The sequence below is a fragment of the Simochromis diagramma genome, unplaced genomic scaffold (assembly GCF_900408965.1).
Source record: "Simochromis diagramma unplaced genomic scaffold, fSimDia1.1 OVJJ01000578.1, whole genome shotgun sequence".
In the NCBI taxonomy this organism is placed as follows: Eukaryota; Metazoa; Chordata; class Actinopteri; order Cichliformes; family Cichlidae; genus Simochromis; species Simochromis diagramma.
Window position 1 is genome coordinate 190,737 of NW_024387395.1, and position 24,965 is coordinate 215,701.

Genomic DNA, 24,965 nt, shown 5'->3' on the forward strand with positions numbered 1-24,965 from the left:
TGTTCTGCTCATTGTTCTCTCGCTGTTTTAGAAAACAGTCTGTGCAGAATTGTTGTAATTCAGTCACACTGGAGGGTTTTAGAGCATGAAGCCGTCAGGACTTTGACTAAACCAGGATGGTAAACTGCAGAATTCATGGTTCCATCAACAAAACAAATGGATAAGCACACAAACAGACCTCTAATCCAGGTAACTGCACGTAACTCAGGCTTTTCTGAAGGTGCTTCCTATCAAAAGTTACCATGGTAACTTATCAGCAGGTATGAAACCAGCACCCGTTAACCAATCAGATCTGTAAAAACCACAGTGATCAATACACATACAGTATAATTTAAACATGTATCAGGCTGAGTCAACACGCCATCTGCAGATTTTCATACAACCTGTGGCGCTTTTCTCTGTGAAACAAGCGGCGGTGGATGGAGCAGCTACATCCACGTGAGCTCATCCCGAATGATGATGTCACCATAAGCAAATCCAGATAAAGAGTTCCTGGGCTGAGGGACGTCCCTCCATCACCGCGTTTCTGTTCTTGGCTGTGACACCACTTCCTGTGTCAATAAAGGTTTAAAAATGACAACAGGCGACTCAGTGGGGGGGGGGGGGGGGGGGGGGAGAGTCGTCTCAGGCTTCACTGCTCATCACAGGTCTGGACAAAGTAGTCGTTCAAACATCCATCAACCTGTGTCTCAGTGTAATCAGATTACTTACTGAACTTCAGTGTCACAGCAGCTGTAATGGAAAAAAAATGCCTTTGATTTTGATCTCTCGCCAGAGATGACGACCTATCATCTGTAACTCCCCTCAATTCAATTCAATTCAATTCAATTTCTTTATTGTCCCACAAGGGGAAATTAGTTTAGCAGCAGGAGGATAAGAACAAACAGAACAATACTATAAAACAATAATAACAATAATAATGATAGAAAATTCAAGGACAATTATTTGCCATTAAGGAGACAAGACGCAGTAGGGATAAAAGAGACCTGGAGTCTTTTAGTCCTCCTCGGAGGTTCTCTAAAACGGCGGCCGGAAGGCAACAACTCAAACTCACTGTGAAGTGGATGGTTCACACAGTTAATAATAGAATGAGCCTTTCTAAGCACATTTCTATTGTAAATGGCCAAAAGTCCATCTTGCCAGCGCCCTGAAATTTTGCTAGCAGTTTTTACCAGAAGTCCCAACCGATTCTTATTCTTCACCGTCAGGTTACCAAACCAGGCAGCGATACAAAAAGACATCACAGATTCGACTAAACTTCTATAAAACAAGGACAACATCTCAGATGAGACATTCAAAGATCTCATTTTCCTTAAAAAGAACAGTCTTTGTTGAACTTTTTTAGTAGTGGCATCAGCATGAGATTCAAAACACAGTTTATGGTCAAGTACCACACCTAGATATTTATAACTCAACGATCCCAACATCGGCAGTTTTAATGATAGTGGGTGATGAGCTATAAGAGGACTTCCTAAAATGTCTTTAGTTTTTGACACATTAAGTGAAAGGAAGGACTCATCACACCAATTCACAACATCATCTACAACCTGTCCATGGCCTGACTCGTCCCCCACTAGAAGACTGACGATCACTGTGTCGTCAGCAAACTTCAGGATGTGTCTGTTCGTGAAATTGCTGCGACACTCATTTGTGTACAGAATGAACAGAAGGGGAGAGAGGCAACAACCCTGGGGTGATCCAGTAGAGGAGGAGAGCACATCAGAAAATACATGATTCACCCTCACACATTGTGACCTATTGATCAGAAAGTCTGTCACCCAGCCGACCAGACTAGTGTCAAGCTTGAAATGATTGTAAAGCCTGTCAGCAAGTAAGAGGGGTTGAATTGTATTAAATGCAGATGAAAAGTCAGCAAATAATAATCTTGCATGGGTGTGGGGGGCCTCAAGATGCTCATACAAGAGATGCAGGAGTGAGACAACAGCATCCTCCACACCTCTCCCTGCTCTATAGGCAAACTGGAAGGGGTCAAGATGGTGTTCAACCTGCATTAAAATCTTCTTAATTATCTTCTCAAATGTCTTCATCACTAAAGAAGTCAGAGCCACAGGCCTAAAATCATTCAGTGCCTTAGGAGAACTGCCCTTAGCAACAGGAACAATGATCGCATGTTTCCAAATTTTAGGTACAGTCTGTAGCTCTAAAGAAAGTGAGAAGATATAGTGAAAAATCCCACTCAGCTGATCAGCACAAGTTCTCAGTACCTGTCCACAGATGTTGTCAGGTCCAGGACTCTTGCTTTTGGTATGTCTAAAAAGATTAGCTACCCCTGTCTCATCAATACAAATAGATGGGGGAGTGATGGTCTTTTCCCTCAGTGTGCTGGTCTGCCTAGAACAATCATAGTTCTCAAAACGAAGGTAAAAACTGTTAAGACTGTCTGCCAGATGTTTGTCAGAGGTAAACCCCTCTAAGGTAATGCTGCTTTTACCTTTCGTGTGTAGCCCTGCCATTGTTTTCATACCAAGCCAAGCTCTTTTGAGGTTGTTACTGCTGAGTTCTGCCTCAATCTTATTTCTGTACCTCATCTTGGCGATCTTTATTGCAGCCCTCACCTCCTTCCTCAATATTCTCACAGTGGGAACGTCTCCCTCGTTAAAAGCAATTTTCCTTTTAAGAATCAGATCCTTAATATCTTTAGAGAGCCACGGTTTGTTATTAGGGAAAGTCTTAAATTCTCTGACTGGAACCACAGAGTCTTTGCAAAAAGAGATGTAGCTACACACCACATCAGTGAGTTCATCCAAATCAGAAGTGCTCTCTTGAAACACGGACCAGTCAGTGCAATCAAAACACCCCTGAAGGGCAACACAACTGTCTTTTGTCCAGACATTAGTCCGCTTCACACAGGCCTTCTCCCTCCTAATCACAGATCTGTAAGCAGGGAGGAGGTGAATAACATTGTGATCCGAAGAACCTAGCGCAGGTCCGGCCACAGACTTGTATGCCCCCTTAATTGGTCCATAACACAAATCCAGCGTTTTGTTATGCCTTGTAGGACAAGTGACATATTGAAAGAAATTGTTCAGTGATTTCTTAAGATTACAAGATTACCTCTGATCCCCGCCTCTCACGCCCTGTGGAGAATCGCACCTTTCTGGCTTTATTATTTTACTTCCTGTTTGCTCAAAGCATAAAAAACAGGAAGTTGATGTTTGGGACTGTTAACTGGACAATAGTCATGTGACCAGATGAAGCAAAAACGCCATCTGCTGGTGAAACAAACTTTATTCACCCAAAACCCAAAAAACAAAACATCAACACAAAGAGATCCCTCCACAAATAGGGACTGGTCACACCCACCACCTCATATTGGCTGTCACAACATGAATTTTAACCAACAGCAACATCCATTAACGTCCAGCCAATATTTACCTTTAAATCCTAACTTGAATTTTGAAAGTCTTGCTGCAGGAAAAGTGTTCATAATAATGTTACCACTAATTCAAAACAAAAGGGGTTTTAGCCTTGAGCTAATATGCACGTTACATAGTGGGTGGGATGTAGTGTGTGGCTGTGTGGTGAGGGGGCGGGGCAGCAATGTATCCAACAACGTGAGAAGGGTTGGGGGCAGGGCAGTAGAGTCGTGGGGCGTGGCCTCCAGTCGATATTGGCCCCCAGTGGACAGAGGAAGGGAGGCACGGGTGGTAGGAAGAGTGGTGAGAGTGGTGGGCGGGATGTGGAAGAGGAGGTGTAGGGGCTGTAGTCAGGTAGGTGCTTGGGGGTGGAGCTTCATATGGCAGGTGGAGCAGTGGGAGAGGAGGAGGGAGGGGCGACTGATCTGGGTAGAGGAGAGCAGAGGAGGGGGCGGAGCCTGGAGGAGTAGGACTGATGGAGGAGGAGCTTTCCATGGAGACACCTGAGGAGACAAACCACATGCCTTTATTTTCAAAGTAAATTCGTTTATAATGCAGAAAATTTGGGTTTTAATGTGGAGGCACACTAATCAAGGAACCAAGGAACTGATCGTGGACTTCAGGAAGACCAGGAAACACTTGACCCCTGTTTCAGGGGGTCAGTGTTGACATTGTGGAGGACTATAAATACCTTGGAGTACACATTGACAATAAACTGGACTGGGCTACAAACACCACAGCACTTTACAGGAAGGGCCAGAATCGTCTCTATTCTTTGAGGCGACTGAGGTCCTTCAACATCTGCCAGAAAATGCTCAGGATTTTCTACGAGTCTGTTGTGGCCAGTGCGATCCTCTATGCTGTTGCATGCTGGGTGAGCAGGCTGAGGGTCGCAGATGCCAACAGACTCAAACTAATCCGTAAGGCCAGCAATGTTGTGGGGATTGAGCTGGACTCCCTCAAGGTGGTGTCGGAGAGGCGGATGCTGTCCAAGATAAAGACAATGTTGGATAACACCTCCCACCCACTCCATGACATGCTGGTCAGTCACAGGAGCACGTTCAGTGAGAGACTGAGATTACCCATAATGCACCACTGAACGACACAGGAAATCATTCCTGCCTGTGGCTCCCTGTACAACGCATCCACTTAACACACTGGTTACTGCTACAACTACACATGTTTCTTTTCCAGCTATTTATTTATGAGTGACTTATGTATGTATGTATATATTGTACTATTCTTAGTTAGCGTATTGTCTGTCTTGTCTTAATGTTGGTTTATAATGGAGCACTGTAACAAAAAATAATTTCCCCCAGGGATCAATAAAGTATTCTGATTCTGATTCATGTGACCTGACCAATGACTGACAGCGCCTGCAATTGGCCCATTGTTTTTCTGCCTTCATTTACACTGCACCTGACTCCAGAATTACTGCACCGCACTTCCTGTCTGTTGCCACACCTGTTTGCTATGTTCATCCGGTCAAATTTCACCTTAATAACAATACAGTGGTCATTCGGTACAGGAATGTGACAGCTGGATGGTGTAGGGTTCGCCCCACCCTTCCCTCCTCATCGCACCACTCTCACCATTATGCAGCTGTAAAGCTTCACCAACAGACCTGCTGACCTCCGGCACTTCTACAATGTTTTATTGACAAACACTTCCTGTTTTAGCAGCGTGTGCACTCCAAAGGTAAAGGTGTGTCACTAGTACTGACCACCGTTGTGTCCCTCTGTCTGTCCATCTGCAGACCTGGAGGATTCTGGGTAGGAGCTGGCGGGCTGATGGGAGATCCGCCCGGTCTCAGAGAACAGCTGGGAGGGAGCTGGGGACGGAAGATGGGACAGATCAAGTCACAGTAAAGGGGGTGGAGCTTAAATGAAAACACCTGAGGGACCATCCATGCTGTAATGACATCACTGCACACATCTTCCTGTTAGTCATGTGTTCCCCACAGTTGCCTCCTACCTGATCGCACTGTTTTATTGTGAAAGGCTTCGCTACGGAAGTGAAGGCTCAGCTAAAAGGTGAAACTTGCATCTTTTGTATACAGGTGGAGGAAGTGCAGCACCACCTGCTGGAACCGATCACTCTTACCGTGCAGAGGGGGCTCCTGGCCCAGGTAGGGCGTGTAGGGCTGGTAGGGGTAGGCAGCCTCAGGTGAGGAGGCGGGATACACCTGCTGCTGTTGCTGCCAGCAGCTCTGATGGTACCACTGAGGAGACAGATGGTCACATGACAGTCACATGACAAATTCACAGCATCATGTCATCACCTGAACCTGAAACACCTGCAGAATCATCTATAAACATTCAAAAAAGAACCTGAAGGAAACTTGTGTCTCTTTGAAACGGCAGCCACAGGTTAAAGGAGAGGAACACCAGTCACATGACCTCCACAGGACCCAGGTGATCAGAGTGTCCTTGGAAGATGTTTACCACACCTGCAAGTGACTCAGGTGCACTCAGACTTCTGCTGCTAAAACAGATCTGCCAGTGGAGGAGCTGAGCTAGTTTCCGTCATTATGTCCTGTTTATAGGTCGGAAACCTGCAGTCAGCTGAGACTGAAGGATCACCTGGATGATAACGAAAGATTTCTCCCACTGAAAACGTCCAGAACAGAATCAACATTCTGTGATGCTCCGTGAGCTCATTCAGGCGTCTCACCTTCACCTGTCAGCGCCGCTTCAAAGACTGCTGTTTACTGTTCAGGTGTCTCTTACCTGGACGCCCAAATTGAAGTAATACTGGAGGACTCTGCAGTCTACACACACACACACACACACACACACACACACATAAATCAAACTGATCCATATGGATACAAACTGTAAACACAAGCTTTTGACCTCTGACCTCTTGGTAAATCACTTCCATTAGGGTCATATGAATAAGGGGGCGGGGCTACCACAGTGCAGAGCGGCTCACCCAACTCATTAACCAACCAGGAAGAAGCAGCTGGGATCGCCATGGCAACTGGAACCAGAAAACGTGTTAGTGTATGGCAACCTACTGAGAACCAATGAGACTGTCAGACTTCGTGTCAGCTAAAGCTCTCAGAGGTGACAGAAGTCCCTCCCCCTGATATTCAGACTTCCTGTTTTAGAGGTGCAGCCAATCAGAGCCAATTAAAGCGGGTTCGGGCCTTAAACAGGGCAGAGCTCTGAGAGAAGTAACTGAGGTGGGCAGTGTTTGCTTACCTGAGCGTGTCTGCGCGTGTGTGGCTGACGGCAGGTGAGCAGCTGCTGGTAGCCGTGATGAGGAAGACGAGGGTGAGGAGGAAGAGGAAGATGGAGACGAGCAGATGACTGACAGCGGCTTCACTACCTGAAACACACACACACACACACACACACACACACACACACACACACACACACACACAGCAGTGAGCGAACACCTGCAGCTCTGCAGGCAGCCACAGGGGGCAGCACATCAGGATTCTGTAATCAAAAGATCTCAATTTGTTTTCAGTCACAGCGATTCTGCTCGTACACACAGAACCCGCCAAGCGTTTTCTTTTTTCCCCCTTTAATACAAAATATTTTTATAGAGTATTTATGGATATCGTTTACAAAGAAAGAAAAGACTGACAACAAACTGTTTACAATGAATACAAAACAGAACTTCTCATGTTAGAACATTGTTTTCCTCTCTTATTATTTACCAAACAAGCAACGAAAAGAAAAAAACAACAACAAGATAACCAAAGCCAGAGGGATTATGATATTAACTAACCCTGTCCACAAGAACCACACAGAAGTTAGCTGCAACATCACTGAGCTTCACATTCCCGTTAACACAGACAGACATCAGACCACTATGGAGAAGCAAATCCGTTAGTCAGCTGGAACATCCGTAAGTTGAAGTTTAGAAACGTTTTCCAGAAAGAGACCCCAAATTTTATCGAATGTGCCCTTTTGGTTCTGGATGGAGCAGTGGATCTTTTCCAGACTGAGACATGACATGAGATCAGCAAGCCAACGAACATGGGAGGGCGGGGCAGCGGCCTTCCACCTCATTAAAATGGCACGCCTAGCCAAGAGGGAGCCAAAGGACAGCAGCCTGCGCTTTGCTCTGGGAATATACTAATCATCCTCTCCCGCTGTACCACAGAGAGCATGTAGGGGGTTGAGAGCTAGTTTCAGGCCGGTAGCCTTGTTCGAAGTGCAGAAAACCTCCTCCCAAAAATTTGCCAGGGCAGGGCAGGTCCAAAACATGTGGGTTAGATTGGCATCATCAGACCCGCAACTGTTACAGCGAGGGTCTAAACTGGGATAAAGCTTAGCTAGTTTGGATTTAGATAAGTGGGCCCTGTGGACTACTTTGAATTGTAACAGGGAATGACGGGCGCAGAGTGAGTCCCAGACGGAGTGAGTCCCAGACGGAGTGAGTCCCAGACGTCATCTGACATAGATACACCCAACTCCTTCTCCCATGTGGACTTGAGAATGGGAGCTGGGGTTACACTGCAAAGTTTATTATAGATGCGAGACATTACAGCTTTGCCTGATAGTTGCAAATTAAGGAGCTCGTCCAGTAAGTTAGCAGCTGGAGCTTCTGGAAAATTTGAGAGGTGGGATTGCAAAAAATGTCTGCTTTGTAAATATCTAAAAACGTGAGTTTTGGGAAGATGTATTTTCCTGCCAGCTGATCGAATGATGATAGTTTGTGTATAAAGAGACCTTTAAAGTAAATAATACCTGCTCTAAACCAGACCTGGAACAAGTTGTCCAAAGCTGGGGGAGGAATAGGTGGTTTGAAAGGATGGGGCTTTGAAGTGAAAAATAATTAAGATTGAAATGTCTCCTGAACTGCGCCCAAACCCTGACGGAGTGCCGAATTATTGGATTAGATGTAAAGTTGTCAATGGATGAAGGAAGAGAAGAACCCAGAAAGGAGGCAAGAGAAATTCCCTGAGTTGAGCCTGATTCCATTGCCAGCCAGCTGGTGGGGCCCACACCCTCCCCAGACTGGAACCAGTAGGTCAGGGACCGAATGTTGGCAGCCCAATAGTAAAAGCGGAAGTTGGGGAGTGCCAGACCCCCTTCAATCTTAGGTTTCTGTAAATGCACCTTAGCTACTCCAGGTCGTTTACCCTTCCAAATATAAGAGGAGATTCCAGGAGAGTCTAGAGTTGTAAAGAAAGACTTGGGGATGAAGACTGGTAAAGATTGAAATAAGTAGGTCTCCGAGGTACGGTTTAACTTGGTTTAAATCCTACCTCTCAGAGAGGTCGTTCTCTGTTGCTATGGGGCAACACTCCTCGGCTTCTGCCCCTATTTACTGTGGTGTGCCTCAAGGGTCCGTGCTCGGTCCTGCTCTTTTCTCTTTGTACATGTTGGGATTAATTTTTAGAAAATACAACATCTCCTTTCACCGTTATGCCGATGATATCCAGATTTAATCACCTCTGAAATCCGATGTGTCTGCTTCTTTGCAACCTCTGTTCAACTGTTTGCATGAAGTTAAAATTTGGTTATCACATAATTTTCTTACATTGAGCGAAAATAAGACCGAAATCATAGTCTTTGGTAGTCACACTCTGCTAGACCGGTTAGCTGATGCCCTTGGCCCTCTCGCTAGCCATCTCTCGCTCACTGTAAGGAACCTCTGAGTGTTCCTGGATGGCTCTTTCAAACTTCAGAAACACGTCTCCACTGTGGTAAAAACAGCTTTTGCCAGTTGCGTCAGATATCCAAAGCAAAGCCATTCCTTCCTTTAGAAAAGCTTGTCCACGCATTTATCACATCCAGATTGGACGACTGTAACTCCCTCTACTCGGGCCTCCAACACTCTTCTCTTTACCGGCTTCAGTTAATTCAAAACGCAGCTGCGCATCTTTTAACAGGTACGAGAATTCATGAACACATAACTCCAATTTTAGCCAAATTACATCGGCTCCCTGTTAAATATCGCATAGATTTTAACATTCTTTAGTTCACTTTTAAAATTCAGAGTAATTTAGCGCCCAGCTATCTCTCTGAACTCCTCCACTTACACAATCCCAACAGAGCACTTAGATCGTCCAATCACAGGCTCCTTGCACAACCTAGGACTCAAATGAAGTCGAGAGGTGACCAGGCCTTTGCAACCGTGGCACCCAGACTCTGGAATAACCTCCCTGTTCATATTCGTACTGCCGAGTCGATCCAGTCGTTTAAATCACGTCTTAAAACGTATTTTTTTTTTACTTTGGCCTTTGATTCTAACTCGTTGGCTGTTTTAGCTTATTGTGTCGTTACCTATTGTTTGTTGTCCTGTTTTATTGTTTGTTTTAATTGTCTCGTGTTTTCACTGACTGTGAAGCACTATGGTCAACACTGTTGTTTTAATATGTGCTCTATAAATACATTTTGATTTGATTTGAAGTGTAAGAATTTAGGAAGGATATTCATTTTAGTTGAATTAATTCGTCCGACCACAGTTGTGTTCAGGGGTGACCACTGTTGAAGGCTTTGTTTGACATTCTTCAATAGTGTAAAAAAGTCGGCTTTGAGAAGTTGTTTATACTTTCTTGTAATTGTAATACCAGGTAGGTGAACTGCTCCTTGACCACTTTAAAGGGGAAACCCGACAAATCTATTGGAAACGCTTCTTCATTTGATAGACAAAGTTCGCTCTTGGACAGATTTAATTTATAACCACAGACTTGACTGAAACGCGTGAGTAGAGACAATATAGACGTTAGGGAGGCATGTGCATTTGAGATAAAAAGCAATAAATCGTCAGCATAGAGAGAGACTGTGTTCAGTTTGACCTCTTTGTATGCCCTGGACAAGTTTACTGCTTCGAAAAAGCATTGCTAAAGATTCAGTAGCTAGATCAAATAACAACGGGCTAAGGGGCCGGTCCTGACGTGTGCCACGTTTGAGTTGGAATGATTTTGATTTCTGGCTATTAGTGCAAACAGACGCAACAGGGGACAAGTATGGGCACTTGATCCATGAGATGAAGTTGGGACCAAACCCAAATCTTTCCAGCACAGCAAATAAATAGTTCTACGTTACACGGTCAAATGCTTTTTCTGCATCGAGGGAAAGAACACATTCTGGAGTGTCCTTGGACGGCGTGTGCAGGATATTAACAATTATTAATATTACCCCTGATATTGACCCTTTCCAACCTGTGGGCCAGCGCTTTAGCTAGGATCTTAAAGTCAAGGTTCAGAAGTGAAATCGGCCGGTATGATGCACACTCAGTTGTCGTTCCCCTTTTTTGCAATTAAAGTTATGGAAGCGTCGTACCAGGAGGTTGGCAGTTTGCCTTGTGTGAATGCTTCAGATAGAACCGAGTAGAGTAGAGGTACGAGCTGGGGGCAAATGATTTGAAAAATTCTACCGAAAAGCCGTGCGGGCCTTGGGGACTTCCCTGACTGTAGAGAGAAAATTGCAGCACCAATGTCTTCTTTGGAAAATCGCGCATCCAAGATCTCTCTGTGGGTGTCTGCCAGCTCAGGAAAGTCCAAGCTTTTAAGAAAATTTGTGATCAGTGAGCGGTCGGTGGGAGATTCAGAGGAGTAAAGCTTCAGATAATATTCCCTGAACGTGTCATTGATTTTGGCATGATCAATAACAAGCCCATCATCTGACTTAATGGCGTTTATACAAAAAGAGCTTAATTTGGTTATTTATAAATTCCAGAAAGGTATTATCAGATAGTAGTGTGGGGTTAAAACGCCAACTCCTGTCTGTTCTAGGTAAGTCAGGCATAGCCAGTCAGAATTAAAGGGGCGTGGTCTGATATAACTATGGCACGGTATTCACAGGCACATGCAATACTAGTCAAGTAGTCTATCCTAGAAAAAGTGTGATGGATGTTAGAGAAAAAGGAATACTCCTTTCAGTCAGATGCAGATATCGCCAGATATCCCTGTTCCCGTATGTAGAAAGAAAGGAATGAATGAGTTTATGTTTTTGAACAGAAACAGGAAATGCACACTCAGACTTTGTCCCGACTGCCGTTAGACCAAAACCAAGAGAAGAAGAGAGCTCGGCGCGTCACAGGAACAGGAAGTGCTCAAAGTCCAAGCACCACCACCTTCAGAGGTTGCGACCTCTGGAGGATGACGTTGGACAGGCGCTTTAGGCCTGCTGTACAGGTTTTTGATTGGACGAACAATGTTTAGAGCTGTTCTCTGTCCAGCTTGTCGCCGCCCACCGAGACGAGGCGGAGCAGAGATGGCAGCTGCAGTCTGTGGCGCGGTCGCAACGATATTCTCCTGAAGTCTGAAGCAGGAAGTTGAACTTTCCCGGGTCTGAAACGAGACGCTCAGACTGCGAGGCAGCAGCGCCAACCACTGAGCTACCCTGGCACTGCTGTCACACACGCGATGTCGTCACCTTCAAGCTACGCTGCGGGACGTACCTGCTGGCTGTAGCTGAAGTTCACGTCTGATCTCGTGGGAGAGTCAGCCACGCCTCCTTCCTGCTCATCCTTTCAAAATAAAATAAAAACAGACTGATTACAGCTTCATGGGGTCACTGATCACATGACCTCTTCACACGTGCGAATTTCAAACCAGTTTTCATGTGCAACGTTATGCTGACCTGCATCACACTAACAGGAGACAGAGGTCAGCTCTTACCTGATTGGTGGAGGTCTCAGTGGCGCTGTAAACTCCGGAGGTCTGGAAACTCTGATCTGAAATAGTGTGAGACAGAGTCACCAACATGGCTGCTGCAGGGAGGCACGTCACAGCGGGATCACGTTACTCACCCTGTGAACTGTAGATGAAGTCCTCCGTGTACTCGGCTGCATGCGGGAGACACACACACACACACACACACACACACACACACACACACACACACACACACTTAAAGTCAGTTTCTGATGAGTTTTCACAGTGAAAACCTCTCAGACTTTTACTGTGAAAGGTTACTAAGGGGAAGGAAGTGAAAATCTGAAGTGAGCAGTGGCGTCCTCACCCTGGTCCTCCACTGTGCTTATGTCCTCCTGCTCCTCCTCTGACGAGCACACGGGAGTGTTTCTGGGTGGGGGGGCAGGGGAGAGGGGCCCAGAGCCTCTCTGAACTCTATAGGAGGAGCCAGAGGGAGGGGCTGGGGCACCAATGGAGGGGGGAGGAGCCACAGTGGGGCCCTGCATAGGAAACGGTAAAATGTGACCTGAAAATGTTACACCTGACTCTTCTTCTTCGACAACAAGTCTGTGACCAATCATCAGTCGCCTCACTCAAGGGCCCTTTCTATTGGCTGCCAGCAACAACCAAGAAAAGGCTGTATATAAAAGATAGACATGTTTGTAGGAGTTTAAAACTGCATTCTTGTTAATGGCCTAGAGGGGGCGATAGCTGTGGTCACGTGGAAGTGGAAAAAACCTCAGTCACTCATCTCAGCTCACACACAATAAAATGGAGTCTGACGTCTCAGAGGACAAATATCTGGGACACTTAAAGATGTGAAGTCGCTGCTTACCTCACCTGTCCTCAGTAATATAGAATCTGGTTTTTGAGTAACCATCATTTAAACGTGTTTACCATAAACCACGTGAAGCACACGGCCCCTCCCACCTGCCTCAGCGCTCCGTGCACACACGCGCCGCATCATCGGAGGATTTTTCCCAGCACATACTCACTGGCAGCGGAGGGAAGACACCGTCGCCGGCGCCATCGAGCTGGTAGTACGAGATGGCTGCGTCCAGATCGGCCGGCTCTTCCACCGCCTCGGGAAAACCAAACTGACACTCTTTGTTCAGAGCCGCCGCCAGCTGACGCCGACTGCGCCTGAAAAAAACCACGGAGGAGAAAATAGAAACCCACTGACTGACATCACATCCTCTTTCAGGCCAGAGTCACTTTGTCTGCGATTACGGCACCTTATGTCACATGACTCGATTCATTTTAAAAACAGGAGCTGCTTCAGAGATCAGCTGACTGGTCATTCCTGGTGGTTACATCAGTGTCGTGCGTGTTGGCGTGTCGTGCGTGTTGGCGTGTCGTGCATGTGTTTACCGGGACCTGAAGGTGAAGCTCTCGTAGTCCTGATAATACCTGCGACCAGGATGGTAATAGGTCAGCTGAGTACCAATCAGGTGACGGTTCAGGAAACGGGTGGAGCTTCTGACCAGAAACATTTGCGCGCGCGCACACACACACACACACACACACACACACACACACACACACACACACACACTCCTCATTAACATGATATTTTTTACCGATGGTCGGAGCCACTGACATCGATCAGGTAACTAAGGGGGCGGGTCCCACCTTCAGAAAAGTGCATTTAAAACATTTGTGTCTGTGATGGAGTCAAACTGCACAGGTGCATCTCAGGTAAAGTCTCACCTTGAGGCTCCGTAGCGTGGTGTTCGGGCTGGGGGGGGATGGTGATGGTGAGGGGGGGCATAGGGGTCATAGGTCATAGCTCCAGATGATGTAGGAGGGGGTGGGCGGGGGTGGCCCGCCGGTTGGAAGCGAGGCGGCAGACTCGAGGGGGCGGGGCCTCCATAGGAAGGAGGAGGTGGGATTAGCAGCTCTGTTCCCTTCATCCCACGAGATTTCCTGAAGTAGCGATGGCGGTGATGCCGCTGACCACGAGAGTCCGGGTCTGAGGGAGAGACAGGAAGAGACCGTACAGGAAGTCAGGTGAGTAACACAGGAAAAGGATAAAACAAAACAGGGAGTGGATGGGGAAAAAAAGCACCGAGGTCTCCTTTCCTGGAGGGCGCAGCCACATTCCAGGCGGGAACCGGATTCACGGGTTTGAGGTCCGTCAGAGGGACCAGGTGTCTGTGAGGAAACACACGTGAGTGATGTCACAGCGGCACTGATGGACGTGATCCTGCCGTGTGCGTGCGTGCGTTACTTCTCGCCCAGTTCCTCGATGAACACCGTGACGGCGGATGAGTGCGTTCCCACTTCCTGGATGAAGGCGTTGTAGTACTTGCCCTTCGGCTCCAGACGCACCTGAAACAAGTTTCATTCCTGATGTCACAAACATGGTGGCTAGGGGGTGGAGCCAAAAATAAAATGCCACCTATCTTATAGTACCACAAATGTTTTTGGAGCTTCATTCATAGGAGTTACAGCCAGTAACCACAGACAGTAACTGTTTTTCAGTGCTTTCAGTGTCTGAACAGCTGATTAAAGTTTGACCTCTGACCCCTCGCTGTAGTGACCTCACCAAAAACTCACAACACGCATACCGAGACGCCTCAGAGGTCACGCTACCCAGAGTCCCCTTGATGTTTACGTGCTTGATAATTACATTCTCCAAAACTACTTCCTCCAAATGTTTCAGCATAAAAGCCTCTTTAAGAACTGAAGTCCTTCTGTGTAGTGAAATGCTGAGAGCTTTTAATTTGAAAGGAATACAGGAAGTGTCGAGAGGTTCCTTTTTTTCTCGTCATGTAAAATGTTGACAGAGCTTTGACGAGGACATCCGTCTCTGCACATCAACATAAATCAGAATAAAAAAAAAATAATTCACCATGTCGTAAACAGCGCCAGCCTTATTAAGCATCACTGGGCACTCTCCCTTTGTATCCTGTAGCATCTAGATAACCTGCCGGCTGTGAGGTCAGAGCCTGAGGCGGTTTGGTGTGAATGAACTCTGACCTCTGTGTCTGAACCTTGTGCACATCTGCGTTATAAAGTTTTCAGTAATACAGTCTTCTTACCTGACACTTGTCTCCCAGGAAGTACTGCCTCCCTGCAAACACCATGTAGTCCGTCTTCTGCATCTCTGTCACAGTGATCAGATTAGACCGTCACAGGAAGTAATCAGATTACACAGCTGTCAGTTGTACAGTGTCCAGCTTCAGTTCACCAGCATTACTTTATCCTGACGCTGGTGTGGATTAGTTAAACCTGCGTTACCTTTGCAGGTGTCCTGCCACACATCGAACTCCAGGTTTCGGTAAACGTCCCCGTCCAGAGACTTCATCACTTTGTAGGGCAGAGACAGTCTGGAGGGGGGCGGAGCTTCTGCAGGAGGCTGAACAACAAAAACATTACATCAGCTGCAGTTCCTCTGATGTCCAGCAGAGGCAGCAGTGAGTCAGTCCCATAACCTTCCATGTTTGCTGTCTGCTAGCTTCACCTGACCAATAATATGGCTGCTGTGAGGTTACCGTACCAACAGATCATCCAAGAAGGCGGAGCTCCAGTTTAACGAGTGAAATTCAACAGTTACGATTGGATGCCACTGACTTGCACGTCACGGATTCTTCTGGCATCATTTGGCTCTTTGCATTTTTACCTTTCTTACTTCACCAATGACGAGTTCACGTGTTCCAGCTCCTGCTGATGGCGTCCTACGACTCTGAACAAACTCAGGCTGAAACTAGACATTAAAAGCTGCCGAACAGAGGTCGTCACTGCAGAGCCTCAGGCGTGAAGCAGGAAGTAGAGCGTGTTTCTAAAGACCCTGGTGGCTCCTCTGAACGTTCTGGAGGATTCGGCACTGTGGTTGTTTTTAAAGTTTCATTTTTCTTTAAGTTTTTGGTACTTTTGTTGCTGTTAGTGTTGTTATCCACGAATGCTCGGGCGATCGAATCGGCATCTATCAGCATTCCTACCTTTGAGTCGTCCGTCACAGCTCGTGGTTTTTCCTCGATGGGTCCGCCTGGCTCCGCCTCCTCACTGCAGAGCACAAACAAATGGGCCCTCAGTTCTGATGTTTCCATGACGATGGCTGCTTCATCAGTTTCTGATTTCGTCTGTCACCGTTGCCCTGGTTACCATGATTCCAGGTCAGAGCTGCTCTGCCGCAACGTCCTCAGGTGTGTATGTGTTTACCTGTGCCCGCGGTCCTCAGGTGTGTCATATCCAAGGTCGACATCACTGCACATGGATGGACTGTTTCTATAGCGACGACCTCCGACCCTGAAGGCCTCCATGGCCTGGCAGAGCTCCGCCTCCTCAAAGCCAAATACCTGAGTGTAAAGCAGCTCATACAGAAGAGCTGCGCGCGCGCGCACACACACACACACACACACACACACACACACACACACACACACACACTGAGTGCAGAGGAACTATAGACTTTCTGTGTTCGGCCAATCAGATAGCAGCACTCACACTGACAGAGGGCGGCAGAGGCGGGGTAACTCCTTGGGTAAACAATGTCATAGTGACCATTGATGGAGCAGCACAGCGTCACCTCGGCAACACAAAAGACTGACAGTCAGCACCAGCCAATTACCTCACAGACCTCAGGTTCACGTGACCTTACCTTGTCCACAAAGTCGTCCTCCGAGATGATGGTGGCTGGTTTCCCCGGGTAACGGTAGATCAGGAAGCAGCGCCTGCACACATGGAGTCATGTGACTCAGAGTCGTACTGAACCAGAGCGATAAGGGACGCCTCATTTATGATGTCATCACGCCACAGACTCAAACTGATACTGACATATTCAGGGGTGCACATAAGTGGTCCGCAGGTGCACATTTGCTGTCAAAATAAAAGACGCGCACCAGATAAGAAGTTGCAATGCGCGTTTGCGTCCATATAAAAGGCAGTGTCTTTGTCCGCTTGAGCGGGATTTTCACAGCACATTCTGCACCACATCAATCTTTATTTATAAAGCACTTTCATACAAAAATGTAGCACAAAGTGCTTTACATGGTTAAAAGCAGCCCACCCTACCCGCCCTCCAACTCACTCCCCACACTCTCATTAACATGAATGATCATGGATACATACGCCCCCCACGCGCGTGCACACACACACACACACACACACACACACACACACACACACACACACACACACACTTAAAGAGTAAACTTGGGCTGGGCACACATGAGCCAGGTGAGGAAACACTATCACAGGGAGCCGTCTGCACCGGCAGCCGGTCACAGACCGCAGCCTCCAGGCCGGGCACACAGCAGGAGGGAGGCAAAGGAGCCCCCCAGCCAAGCTGAGAGGACCCCCAGAGCCCCAGCAGCCCCGGTGCAGAGAGCCCCCTCCGAGGAAACACTGGAGATATGACCTAATAAGAGTATATGCAGAATAAAAAGATAAAATAAATAATGGGATACAGTATAAATATAAATAGAGTAAGAAGATAAAAAACAAATAAGAATAAAATCAATAAATATTAGGTAAAACCTAAATTAACAATATAAATAGAATAACAGGATAGAATTAGGCATAAAATAAATAAATGTTAGGTGAAAGCTAAATTAAAAAGGTGGGTCTTGAGCCTGTTCTTAAAACATGTACGTTCTCTGCGGCCCTGAGCTCCTCCGGCAGGCTGTTCCACAGACGAGGACCGTACCACTGAAAAGCTGCCTCTCCGTGAGTATGTGTCCTGACTTTAGGGACAATCAAAAGGCCAGTACCAGAGGACCTCAGGGTCCGCGAGGGTTCATATGGTAAAAGCAGATCTGAGAGATAAGAAGGCCCAAGACCATTAAGACATTTAAAAACCAATAAAAGAACTTTAAAATCGATCCTGAAACACACGGGGAGCCAATGCAGCGATTCTAAAACCGGTGTAATGTGGGCCCGCCCTCTGGTCTTCGTCAGCACACGAGCTGCCGAGTTTTGCAAAAGTTGTAAAGGTGAAATATTCTTTTTGGGGAGACCAGAGAGCAGGGCAGTAATCAATGCGACTGGTAATAAAAGCATGCATCAGCATCTCCGTGCTGGCCCGAGAGAGAATAGGGCGGACTCTGGCTATATGATAAAATCCAGTTTTAAAAGAACAGCGTGGTCTACTGTATCACAGGCTGCGCTTTAATCCAGTAGCACCAGGACTGAGAGCTTTTGGGAGTCCCAGTTACATCTAAGATCATTTAAAACCTTTAGGAGAGCCGTCTCGGTGCTGTGGTTCACCCTAAATCCAGACTGGAATATCTCCAGGATCTGTCTATCATTCAGAAAGTCATTAATCTGAGTAAAAACAAGTTTTTCTAAGATCTTACTTAAAAATGGTGAGTTGGATACAGGTCTGTAGTTATTAAAATCATTACAATCCAAATTGCTCTTCTTCAGAAGGGGCCTCACCACCGCCGTTTTAAAGGCAGCAGGGAAGACACCCAACTGAAGAGAGCAATTCATCATGTATAAAAGCTCAGCTTCAAAGAATCCATAAAGTGTTTTAAAGAGTGAAGAGGGGATTGGATCTAAAAGACATGTGGTGGGTCTCACTGTGGAGAAAACTTTCTGAAGGTTCTCAGCATTAACCAGGACAAAGCTGTCCAGTGTCTCCTCAGGTACAATCGAGCCCTCAGATGTGTTTACAATCATATCGCGATTAGATAAAATATCAGATCTGATGGCGCTGATTTTTCCCCTGAAGTGGTCTGCAAACTGCTCACAGAGCGAGTCTGTGGGGGTTCTTTGGGAGCTGTTAAAATCCGGGTTAAATAAATGATCTATGGTGGAAAAGAGGACCTTGGGATTATTTTTGTTATTACTAATTATTTTGGCAAAGTATGAATTTCTTGAATTCCTTAATGTATTATTGTACATTTTAAGTTGCTCGCAAAGTATTTGATGGTTGATAGTATTTTTATTTTTCCTCCATCTCCTTTCTGTGTGTTCACCATTGGTTTGAAGCCAGCTCACCTCCTGCAACCACCCTTCCGAGAATACGCGCTTCTTTTGCGGTTCAGACTCCTGACATTTCTTTGGAGGTGGAGGAACACCAAAGTAGTCGCTTAAAGCGGCTTGCTTCTTCGACACCTAGTTCTAAACAAATGTCTGTCCTCCTCCAGAGAATCTTATGGACGCGCGTTGCAACTTCCTATCTGGTGCGTGTTTTTTATTTTGACAACAAATGCGCATCTGCGGACCACTTATGTGCAACCCTGGATATATTCCTATTACTGCCAGCAGTAAATGTGTTTGCCCTGCACAGCGCCCCCTACAGTGGCCCCTTAGTGCCAATCCCCACAGTCCTGTTTAAGCATGTTTTTCCTCACACATCTATAACATGTTCCCTTTTCACCTGCACCTCCTCACTGAGAAGCAGAGATGGTCAAGTGTGTTTCAAATGCTTTAATTTAAACATCATGAAGCGCAAAACAGTTTAAACCAATCTAAACCTCTTTACAGTGTGAAGCTCCACCCCTCGGAGTGAATCACCTAAGGGGTGTGGCTACGGACAAAGTTCAACACGTGTTAGCCGTTTCTCTGCTTTAGCTCCATCAACAAATCTTAGCACTCGAGTCAGAGATAACGGGATCCCCACGCTGAATATGAACTCTGCTTCCAGCTCTGAGTGCGCTCAGTAAAAACAGGCGTTTCACAGGTCATGTGACTCTTCTGCTACACAGAATGATCCCTGTGAGTGTCGTCTGCTCCGATCAACGACGTAGGAGATGATGATGATAACATAACGGTAAATAATCTGAGAGATGATGAACCTGCAACCTGAATAGCTATTGAGCAACTACCATAATCATCCCACAGATGTAATATTATCTACAGCTACTTTCAGTACCATTGATGTTCATTTAGACTCTTTTTCTCCAATTGATCTTTCTGAGTAAAAGTCATCTGTTCACACAGCTCTTTGCTAACTACAGGCCAATCTCCAACCAGGCTGTAGGTACTACAGGTACTGCACTGCAGTGGTTTGTATCATATCTATCTAATAGACTCCAGTTTGTGCATGTAAATGGAGAGTCCTCTTCACACACTGAGGTTAATTATGGAGTTCCACAGGGTTCAGTGCTAGGACCAATTCTGTTTACATTATACATGCTTCCCTTAGGCAGCATCATTAGAAGACATAGCATACATTTACACTGCTATGCAGATGACACCCAGCTCTATCTGTCCATGAAGCCAGATAACACACACCAATGAGTTAAACTGCAGGAATGTCTTAAAGACATAAAGACCTGGATGGCCGCTAACTTTCTGCTTCTTAATTCAGATCAAATTGAGGTTATTGTACTCGGCCCTGAAAAGCTTAATAATATGGTATCTAAGCAGATTCTTACTCTGGATGGCATTACCTTGGCCTCCAGTAACACTGTGAGGAACCTTGGAGTCATTTGGAGCAGATTTCTCCTGTATTGGCTTCCTGTTAAATTCAGAATTCAAAATCCTGCTCCTCACATACAACGTCTTAAATAATCAGGCTCCATCTTATCTTAATGACCTTGTAGTACCATATCACCCTATTAGAGCGCTTCGCTCTCACACTGCAGGCCTACTTGTTGTTCCTAGAGTATTTACAGGTTTCTGATCACAACTAGGGCTGGGTATCGTCACTGATTTCTAGAATTGATTTGATTCCGATTCACAAGGTCTCGAATCGAATCGATTCGATTCGGATCTGGGAAATTTTGCCTCAGACAGTCAAAAATATTATAATTCAGATCTGTACATTAACATATTTTTGTATCTATAAAAAGGAAGCTGACACTCGCAAGACTTTATCAAAGGTGTGAGCATCACAGCAGAGGCCTCTTGTGTCAAAGTAGCTGAAGATAAAACAGAAAAACATGGAGATTTTCCTGGCCTGGATTTTATAAAAATATTCTGCAGTAGATCAAAAACGAAAGAAAACCATTAATCAACATATGAACATTACCTCTGAGTTACAGCGGTTTTATTAGAGACACGGCTGAGCGTTTTGCATAATTTTAGAAAGTTTAAATTTGTTCAGTAACCTGTTGAACGGTATGAGGTTTTCTTTTCGGAAGTAGGTAAAAGGGAAAAAAAACAGCGGCCGACAGCGCTGTGAACAACGGTAGACTTGTGCGTAACAAGCAAGCGAATAATGAAGAAAACAGATTTTTAAACGGGAAACTGTTCTTGAAATATACTCAGAGATAAAACTAACAGCTCTAAAATCAGCGCAAAAAGGACGTAAACACAAAGCGCGGACCCGCCGAAACATCAGAATCAGCTCGCCGATTTTAATCAATGAATCGATTATCAAAACCCACCCCTAATCACAACCTGGTGCTCCTTGTCCCTGTGTATGAGCCCTTAGTGCGCAGGGAGCCACCCGCACAGTCCAGAGATGGTCGGAGGAGAGCGATGAGGCTCTTAAGGACTGTTTTAAATCTACTGTGTGGGAGGTGACCTGTGACGACCACGGAGAGGACATCGACAGCCTTGTGACATGCATTACTGACTATATTAACTTCTGTGTGGATAACGCCGCACCCAACAGAACTGTGCGGAGTTTCTCCAACAACAAACTGTGGATTACCGCAGAAATGAAAGCCGTCCTTAAGCAGAAGAGGAGGGCCTTCAAATCCAGAGACAAAGAGGAGTTGAAAAGGGTGCAGAGAGAGTTGAGGGGACTGATAAGGAATGGGAAGGACAGCTACAGGCAGAAGACTGAGAACCAGCTTCAACAAAACAACGCTGGTGAAGTCTGGAGAGGCCTCAGAACCATCTCAGGCCACAAACATCAGAACTCTCTGCCTGGGGGGGATGTGAGATGGGCAAATGAACTGAATCATTTCTTCAACAGATTTCATTCAGCCATGAGGCAGTCTGCAACACCGGCTGCAGACTCACCCACCCCCACTACTGCTGCTCCACCTCTGACACCTCAGACACTCCTCCCCACCCCCAACAACAGCATCCAACACACTCTCAACACAAGGCTCCAGCCTGTCTCTCTCAACCACCCAGGTTAGGAGGGAACTGAGGAGGATTAATGGCAAGAAGGCAGCGGGCCCAGATGGCATCAGCTCAAGGGTCGTCAGGTCCTGCGCAGACCAACTGTGTGGGGTGATTGAGCACCTCTTCAACCTGAGCCTGAGGCTGGGGAGAGTCCCACAGCTCTGGAAAACCTCCTGTGTTGTACCAGTGCCAAAGACTTCACGCCCCAAGGACCTCAACAGCTACAGGCCGGAGGCTCTGACATCCCACCTGATGAAGACCCTGGAGCTGCTGGTCCTGGCTCAGCTTCGGCGCCTTGTGAGCTCATCACTGGACCCACTTCGGTTTGCCTACCAGCCTGGCACTGGAGCGGACGATGCCGTCATTCACCTCCTACATCGTTCCCTCGCTCACCTGGAGACCACTGGAAGCACTGTGAGAATCATGTTCTTTGATTTCTCCAGTGCCTTCAACACTATTCTTCCCACGGTCCTGAAGGACAAGCTGGAGAACTCTGGAGTGGACCATCACCTCACTACCTGGATCCTGGACTACCTCACCGACCGACCACAGTATGTGAGGACTCAGGGCTGTGTGTCGGACAGGGTCGTCTGCAGTACGGGGGCCCCACAGGGAACGGTTCTGGCTCCGTTCCTCTTCTACACTGCAGACTTCTCCCACAACTCCACCCAGTGCTTCCTGCAGAAGTTCTCTGATGACTCTGCAATAGTCGGCCTCATAACTGATGGAGACGACAGGGAGTACAGAAACTGACACAAGGCTTTGTGGACTGGTGCCAGCTGAACTACCTCCAGATCAACACCAGTAAAACCAAGGAGCTGGTGGTAGACTTCCACAGGCACAAACATCCCCCACTCCAACCACTGAACATCCAAGGTATGGACATCGAGGCTGTGGACAGCTACAGGTACCTTGGTGTTCATCTGAACAACAGACTGGACTGGACTCATAACTCAGACGCCCTCTACAGGAAAGGGCAGAGCAGGCTGTACCTGCTGTATTTTTACTCAGTTGTACATAGCATTTGTATTCTATTTTTATCCTATTGTATATTTTATTCTATTTTATTCTGTACAGTTGTGTACAGTATCTTATTCTATTCCAGTGTTCTCTAATTTTTGCTATATAACTTTGCACTGTCCACTTTCTGCTGTAACAAAACATATTAGTCCCACACGTGGGAAATTAAGGTTATCTTATCTTAAAAGTAGAATGGGAGGCAGAGCCTTCAGTTTTCAGGCCCCTCTTCTGTGGAACCAGCTTCCAGTTTGGATTCAGGAGACAGACACTATCTCTACTTTAAGATTAGGCTTCAAACTCCTCCCTTAGTTATGCTGCAACAGGTGTAGGCTGCTGGGGATACCCATGATGCACTGGGTGTTTCTTCTTCACTCACTATGTGTTAATAGACCTCTCTGCATTGAATCATATCTGTTATTAATCTCTGTCTCTCTCTTCCACAGCATGTCTTTATCCTGTCTTCCTTCTCTCACCCTAACCAATCACAGCAGATGGCCCCGCCCCTCCCTGAGCCTGGTTCTGCCGGAGGTTTCTTCCTGTTAAAAGGGAGTTTTTCCTTCCCACTGTTGCCAAAGTGCTTGCTTGTTGTGATTTGGTGTTATATAAATAAAATTGTATTGTGATTTAGGATGGTATAAAACAAAAAAAGAAACAAAAGGAAAATTCTGGTTTGGTAGCCACACCCCTCAGGTCAGCTGGTTTCGAAACATGCCGTGACTGCTTTGAGGTCGTCGAAGAAAACACAGCATACCTGCATCACTCACCTGTACAGCTGAGACAGAGCCTTGATCTCCACCTGACCCACCGTCTCCTGAAAACACACACAGGTTAACACACTGCCTGCAGGTGAACAGCTGACTGAAGGTCAAAGGTCAGAGATATTCACCTTTGGATCCTCCAGACGTTCCAGGTATTTCTCAAACGAGCCTTCAACAAACTGCAGAGGACAGAAAACACAGCACAATGAAGTAACTGAGTATTTCTCTCATACTCAGAATACTCTGAACTCACCGGCTCAAAGTTGCATCTATTGGCTCTCATGAAGTTAGCGCAGTCCTGACGGATCTTCTGATGGTAATTCTGAGAGAAATACAACTACACACACACACACGAGAACAGTTTTTCTGAGGTTAGCCTCGCGGGTCGCCATCACGCTGACGCACACACCCACAAACCGCTCCGAGATGACAAACAGCCGTCACTAACAGTCAGGGGGACGAGTTAGGGACAACCTCAGACTGCTGAGCAGCAAAGCTCAGGTGAGCTCAGGTGTGTCGCTCCTGGGGAACCTGCCAAACGCCTCAGCGGGAAGGAAACAGGAAGTTGCACCTCTAACAAAACACAAGAGTGACAATCTCTTCCTGCAGGAGAAAAGTAATCCACTACACTCCCAATGAGGTAAGAGTCACAGGTAATGGATTACTCAGAGTAACAAGCGAAGCTGATGGGAGGAGCTTCACACAGACACCTGAGGACAGGTGAAACCTCTGAGGAGTCCACAGGTCACTGACACGTGTTAGTGTTGCTGTCCCTCCTCATGAGCTCGCTGCCTCCTGGTTCTGGTTCGGTCCACACTCTCCGCAGACCTGCTTTGTGCGGCGGAATGAAACTGTGTGCACTGACGTCTGTGACCTTTGACCTCGCCCAGTTTGACCCAGAGTTTAAACAAAGTTCCCTCACACCGTAACTGTACTCGGTACGCCTCCCTCCCGCCACCCAGCTCACCTGCTCGGACACGGCCCGGAACAGGCTGGACGCATCGCGTGCCACCATCTTCCGGTACAGGCCGAGGCTGCACAGGTACTCGTCCATGTTGACGAAGTACTTCTTCAGGCCTTTCTGCATCGCGCCGCCGCTCCGTCACCTGCACACGGACTGAATCGCGAGCCCGCGAGCTCAGGTGGGATTAATCAGGTCTGATGGGCGCGCGGAGCCTCGCGGTGCTCCTGAGGCCTTCGCGGACCGGCCCGGGCTCGGAAATACCAGCG

General features: G+C 46.8%; 1 protein-coding gene and 1 long non-coding RNA gene across 3 annotated transcripts; one reads left to right on the top strand and one right to left on the bottom strand.

Annotated features, from left to right (window-relative positions):
• The first annotated feature begins 682 nt into the window (after positions 1-682).
• LOC120720363 lies at positions 683-18,189 on the top strand. Its single transcript, XR_005692907.1, has 3 exons — positions 683-694; positions 733-734; positions 18,055-18,189. It is a non-coding gene; the product is annotated as an uncharacterized LOC120720363 (long non-coding RNA).
• alg13 (ALG13 UDP-N-acetylglucosaminyltransferase subunit) lies at positions 3,232-24,940 on the bottom strand. 2 transcript variants are annotated; one of them, XM_040009997.1, is made up of 25 exons: positions 24,703-24,940; positions 23,989-24,072; positions 23,864-23,914; positions 23,742-23,788; positions 16,589-16,661; positions 16,435-16,516; positions 16,150-16,315; positions 15,930-15,993; positions 15,229-15,346; positions 15,030-15,094; positions 14,216-14,316; positions 14,054-14,139; positions 13,696-13,957; positions 13,357-13,461; positions 12,981-13,128; positions 12,314-12,485; positions 12,102-12,137; positions 11,971-12,026; positions 11,751-11,819; positions 6,584-6,710; positions 6,240-6,359; positions 6,107-6,147; positions 5,481-5,598; positions 5,101-5,208; positions 3,232-3,880 (listed from the first exon to the last, which is right to left on the bottom strand). In XM_040009997.1, the coding sequence occupies exons 1-25, from the start codon at positions 24,820-24,822 to the stop codon at positions 3,507-3,509; spliced, it is 2,793 nt and encodes a 930-aa protein (XP_039865931.1). In that variant the 5' UTR covers positions 24,823-24,940; the 3' UTR covers positions 3,232-3,506. The 2 variants fall into 2 exon arrangements, with proteins under 2 accessions (XP_039865931.1, XP_039865930.1); XM_040009996.1 differs by having other exon boundaries at positions 13,357-13,464.
• Positions 24,941-24,965: the final 25 nt, after the last annotated feature.

Coding starts and splice junctions, on each gene's coding strand:
- alg13 (XM_040009996.1), bottom strand. CDS start 24,822: ATGCAGAAAGGCCTGAAGAAGTACTTCGTCAACATGGACGAGTACCTG. Junction 16,662..23,741: donor GCTCTGTCTCAGCTGTACAG/GTGAGTGATGCA, acceptor CCATGTGTGCAG/GCGCTGCTTCCTGATCTACC. Junction 13,958..14,053: donor CTCCAGGAAAGGAGACCTCG/GTGCTTTTTTTC, acceptor TCTCTCCCTCAG/ACCCGGACTCTCGTGGTCAG.